This window comes from Ornithodoros turicata, chromosome 4 (genome assembly GCF_037126465.1).
Source record: "Ornithodoros turicata isolate Travis chromosome 4, ASM3712646v1, whole genome shotgun sequence".
Classification (NCBI taxonomy): domain Eukaryota; kingdom Metazoa; phylum Arthropoda; class Arachnida; order Ixodida; family Argasidae; genus Ornithodoros; species Ornithodoros turicata.
In genome coordinates, this window is record NC_088204.1 from 24346303 (window position 1) to 24352302 (window position 6000).

At 47.4% G+C, this 6000-nt stretch overlaps 1 protein-coding gene across 1 annotated transcript; it reads right to left on the minus strand.

Moving 5' to 3' along the window:
- Positions 1-3243: 3243 nt before the first annotated feature.
- LOC135391434 (uncharacterized) lies at positions 3244-4095 on the minus strand. Its single transcript, XM_064621686.1, has one exon. The coding sequence runs from the start codon at positions 4093-4095 to the stop codon at positions 3244-3246; it is 852 nt and encodes a 283-aa protein (XP_064477756.1).
- Positions 4096-6000: the final 1905 nt, after the last annotated feature.

Genomic DNA, 6000 nt, shown 5'->3' on the forward strand with positions numbered 1-6000 from the left:
ATATACTAAGCAACCGCTATTTTAATGACTTACATCTTACAGTCTCTTTTCTTCTCCGCTTCCGCGTCCACACTCTCAAGGTCCGTTACTGTGTGCTTCCACGTCCACACTGCGTCCTAAACCCTTCGTCGTCCTTCTTTTTACCCACACTGTTTTTAACCTCCTCGTCGTCCTCCAACCTCCCAACTTCTTCATCCTCTTTTCCCCCACAACCTATGGGCTCCTAAAAGCCTCTGGATGCGTGCAGCTGCTGCAGCCGGAACTGCTCTTTTCTCTCTTCACTAGGGGATCATGGCCAGTTTTTAAAATAAACGATCGTCCTAGTAAGTAGTCTCGCAGCTTTGTGACTGCGAACACCAGAGCCAAAGCTTCTCGTTCCAGTTGAGAGTAGTTTCTCTCGGCACTGTTGAGGGTTCTTGAACGGAAAGCTGGTCTTTCCACTCCATCTATGAGATGTGAGAGCACAGCTCCTAAACCCTCTGATGACGCATCACATTCCAAAATAAGTTCTTTGTCGGTGTCATAGTGAACTAGACGACTACGCCTTTGAGGATTTTTCGCTGACACAACACAAGAAAACAACAACGACCTCAGACTACCGTCAACCTGGACACCAAATCACGGCCGAGAACCCGCACTAGACCTGTACATTAAACAAGTAAGCAACGACATTCTTCGCGGAATTTCCCAAAGCTCGCGTGGTCAAAACCTCACTAAAACACAGCGTGACATCATCAATGCGCTAGCTGACAGAGACGATATCATTATCAAGCCCGCAGATAAAGGGGGAGTATCGTCATCTGGCCCACAGATAAATATATTTCTGAGGCTCACAGGCAACTCAGCAATACGGAACACTACCTCAAACTGGACCATGATCCAACAAAGGAGTACACTGAGCTTATAACCCATACCATACAGGATCTCCACCAGAGAAAGCTCATCACACATGATGACCTCAGTTATCTCACCCCATCAAACACTGGCGCAGGTAGTTTCTATTCACTGCCCAAAAACCACAAGGTAGTAGTAAGTAGTACATGATCAGCTCAAGTACTCGGAAACTCACACAGAGGCCTGGCGCCATTAATTAGCAATTAGAGTTAATTGGGACCCAGCAGTAATTAGAATCATTCAGTGAGTCATTACACTAATTGGGGAGCATCTAAGACGTGTCCAGGCCACAGTGTGAGTTGCCGGCTACTTGAGCTGATAAAAATAAAAAAATGGGTAGAAAATAAAATAAAAAGATAGAAATAGAGTGGAGAGAAGGAGTTTAGTCGAAGACCAACGACGACATCTTGAAGAAAGCGGTCCGGAACCGCCGCTGACCATCGCTGGCCGACGAAGCACAGAGGCAGGTTGGAAAGCATCTTCAGCTGCGACCACCAGTTCTGGACATTCAGTGATGTCAGCTGTGATGTCATCATGGCATGTCTGGGCAGGTTAGGACAGCTCTGGACATGCAAAGAGAAAAACACTCATAATACAGAGGCTGGGAAAGCAAGAGTAAATATGCTAACCATCAATAGCTATCAACAAAAAGAATCAGGCACAGAAGCAAAGCAGCCCACCACAACAGCAGTCACAGGGAGCGCAGACCGATGCGACTGCTCCATCCGACAGCCAGGCACAGAACTGAATCGTAGTGCTTTTTTCTTCTCTATAAAGTCACGCATCAGCAGCACTCCTAGCGGTTACTTGCTCAACTAATTTCATGGCAAAATTATTAAGAATCACGACAGCGCTACTCTCGTTCCCAAGGCAGAAGAAGATAGAAAATGGCGGGGATGCCTGGACAACAGCAACCAGCACCCGGCAAGCACGGGCATGAAAATCGCAAAAGAGGGGGACAAAGTTGGCGAAAGAATTAGTTACACAAAACTCAGCCCACCACAACAGGAGTCACGGGGAGCGCAGAACGATACGACCTTTCTATCCGACAGCCAGGCACAGAACTGAATCGTAATGCTTTTTACTCCTCTATAAAGTCATGCATCTGTCCCTCTTGCAGTTCCTTTCTGAACTAATTTAATTGCAAAATTATTTAGAATTGTTCTAGCGCTATTCCCATTCAGGGCAGCACTAGCGTCATCGTGAAGACAAGAATGACCAACAAGAATCTTTCTTGTCAAAAAAGAAAAAGAAAAATACAGAGCATCAACAAAGGAAAGCATGCAGGTCGGGGCATGTCAGGACAAATCGCACGAGCGCTGGGCAACAGAGTGACAAAAGACACTCACCATCATCGGACACTTACACTGCATTCCCTCATTGTAAATCTCCTCGACACAAAATCCACCATTCACCAGTGACGAACCACACACCCATACCACATCAGAGGCAAACGAAACCCTACTGAAGCTACGCTCTTCCACTAACGGCCGACACAGTTGCTAGGAACAGAATTAGCGCGTACACATCCGCCAATGTCCAAGAGAGAAATGAATCCTTGCGCCCTCTGCAGGCTTTGCTCATTGGTCATGACGTCATCCTATTGTCTCAGGGCTACACTGTTTGTTTCACTAATGCTCAACTGGACAAGGTCTACCTGAAACAGTAGAGCCGCAGCATGACGTCATCACCCATGCATGCATACACCTGCGTGGCTCAAGGACGCGTACGCGCTAGACAGGGGACCTCTTATTTATTGAATCACTATCCCAAGATTATTTCCTTTATTCTGCTATAACGGTTGCATAGAAAACCTACTGCAGAAGAGCACCATGCATGAAAACTGATCATAGCAAGCATTCGTATCCCAATTACTTAGTAAATGCGACTCACAAACGAACAAAATATCCTAACACCATCAGTGCCTATTAACGTGGACTAGGTACACAAAAGATCAACACAGCGCACGGTTCCATCAGGAAGAGAACTAAATAATGATGCTTTCTTCCCCCTGAATAAAAATTATTAAGAATCGTGGCAGTGGTACTCACGTCCAGATCAAGGGTGTGGAAGCACTATCGTCATCGGCAAGACAAGAATGATCAACAAGAACCTTTCTTGTCAAAAAAGAAAAAATACAGAGCATCAACAATGGAAAGCATGTGTGGAAAACTATCCCAGCTAGAGATAAAAGAGACACGTCCGGCCAGCGAGCCCAAAAACGAAGGAATGATTTGTTCTGCACTGCCTCGCGCTGAGGCGCGATGCGTGGGCGGCGCCAGCTGACCAGCTTCGTCGTCGGCAGTCACCACAGCTGCCAGTGCTCTCAGTGTGCTGACGGTGGGAAGGTTAGCGTTGCTTCAGATGAGGGGGCGCTAGGGGTACGTAGTCATTCCAGGTGACGTGTTTCACATGTACTGGCGTAGGAGGTGCTGGAAATGCTTGTCCGGAGAGGGAGGAAACGGGAGGAGCGTTGTCAATGAAGGCAGGCTTTAACCTGTCGATGGAGACAGATTGAGGCTGGCCGTGGACATCGATGACAAAAGTCTTGGGGGAACGGCGCAGAACCTTGTAAGGCCCGGAATACGGAGGCTCGAGTGGGCGACGAAGGCGATCCGTCCGGAGGAAAACGTGGGACGTTGTGCACAATTCCAACGGGACGAAGGGAGGTGATGATGCTACCGCTCGGGTCGGAGTAAACTGAAGCGTAGCAAAAGCTTGTCTGAGGCGGGCGAGGTAAGCAGGCTGGTCCGTGCAGGGGACGGATGAAGGTACAAAGATGTCGGCGGGCAGGCGGAGTGGGGTTCCATATACCAGCTCCGCTGACGAACAGCCAAGATCTACTTTAGCTGCCGCGCGGATGCCCAATAGGATGGACGGGAAGTGATCCGACCAGCTCACACGGTCACCGTGTACCATAATGGCGTGCTTGAGGTGACGATGGAAACGCTCCACCAGGCCGTTGCACGCCGGGTGGTAGGCGGAAGTGCGAATGCGCTCGGTCCCGAGGAGGGGCAGGAAAGCTAAGAAGAGGTGGCTCTCAAACCGTGGTCCCCTGTCTGTGACGACTTCCTCTGGGACGCCGAAGCGCGAAATCCAGGTGGACAGGAACGTGTGCGCAATGGTTTCAGCAGTCGAGTCCTTCATGGGAGAGGCTTCGGAAAGCTGGACCGTTGAGATAGCCGGAACTGCCACCTCCATGATCTTATCCGCATGTTCCGCAAGTTGGGAGGTGTGGAGGAAATGTAGAGGAGGTGGTGTCCCTCTACACATGCAGGCCTGGGCACGTCAGGAGCCCTGTCACGAGTAGAAAAATTGCACGACTGCTAGACAACAAAGGAAAGCAAACACAGAAAAACACTTAAACAAAGTGGCAAACACACACACACACACTCCACTTATTCATAAAGTCCTCACTGTACATCGGTCCACGGAAGCACACACCATTTACCAGTGATGATTCGTACCCCGTCAGAGGTAAACTGAATCCCACCGAGGCTACGCTTTTCCACTAACTGCCAATACAATTGCTAGGAACAGAATTAACGCGTCCACACCTGCCAATGTCCAAGAGAGAAGTGAATCCTTGCGCCCCTTGCGGCCTTGCTCATTGGTCGTGACGTCAGCCTATTGTCTCAGGGCTGCACTGTTTTTTTTCCACTAATGCTCAACTGGACAAGGACCACCTGAAACAATAGAGCTGCAGCATGACCCAAGCATGCAGCTACGTGGCTCAAGGACGCGTGCGCTGTAGACAGGGGACCTGTTACTTATTGAATCACTTTCCCAAGATTATTTCCTTTATTCTACTGTAACGATTGCATAGGAAATAGAAAATGTGAGAGGTGATTGTTGGAATTAAGCATTTGATTCCAAAAGTCTTACTAAATGAGACTCGCAAAAGAACAAAATATCGTAACACCATCAATGGCTACATACAATGAGCTAATCGAGACATGTCCATCCCATCCGAGAGCCAGGCAGATAACTGAATAATGACGCTTTGTTCCTCCTGAATAAAGCCACACACCTGATGTTACCCTTGCGGCTACTCTCTGAACTAAACGAATAGCAAAATTATTAGGAACAGCTCTACTCCCGCTCAAGGCAGCACTATCGACAAGACGAGAATGCTCACCACAAGAGAATGTTCCTAGTCAAAAAGCAAAAAAAAAAAACTAAATGTAGAAGGAAAGCATGACAGCAGGGCATGTCAGCGCATGTTTGTCAGACAACAAGGAGGAAAAAAGCGAAGAGAAACACTTGAACAAAGCAGAAAACCAACATCAAACTATTTCTAAGCACACAGATTCCTCTTATTCGAAGAACAGTGCTCATCGTAAATCCCTGCAGGACAATGCACACCATCCTCCATTTTTTTTATTGGTACACCTTTTTCCAGTAATGGTCAATGGATTGCTACAAACACCTGAAACACTGCGCGACGTCATCACATCCTGTCTGAAGAAGGCAGCGGCAAAGACAAAGGCTCCTATTACTTATTGAATCGCAAGATTACTTCCTTTGTCCGACTCTTAATGATATTCATTCTTACATAGCGCACGCTAATAAACTGAGAAAAAGGCACCCATTTCTTCCACCAGATAATTCTTGCATAATGCCACATACACAGCCGCATTGCCCTGGTGTAAAGAAAGCACAGGACAAGGATACACAAATTCTCTTAAGTGAGCAGGGAAAGGGCTTATGACTTGAGGAATAATAGCAGAGCCACCGCACATCGCTACGCGGCTAACACAAAACGACAACAAGATACTAGCGGTGGGTAAAATTGCAACACTGCTAAACAAGTTCAGACATGCCACGATGACGTCACAAATCAAGAAAAAAAGCATGCACACACAGACATCAGCTCATGAATGCACAAGGAGACGTGCTTTATAGGAATTTCTATTCCGTGCTCAGATACCAGCATTTCTGCACAAATACCTATAAATGCAAACAGCTTACTCCATCAACATATCGAGCAAAGTGAATACTGACACTCAACGACATATAACAAAAAACAAACAAATTCTATTATCATGAACTCTCCTTTGCCAAGCGGCTTTCTTCTGCTCTACTGGATGCTGACTGTTTCCCCCT

What these genes read in the sequence shown, in the direction of transcription:
- LOC135391434 (XM_064621686.1), bottom strand. Translation starts at nt 4,095, where the DNA reads ATGGAGGTGGCAGTTCCGGCTATCTCAACGGTCCAGCTTTCCGAAGCC.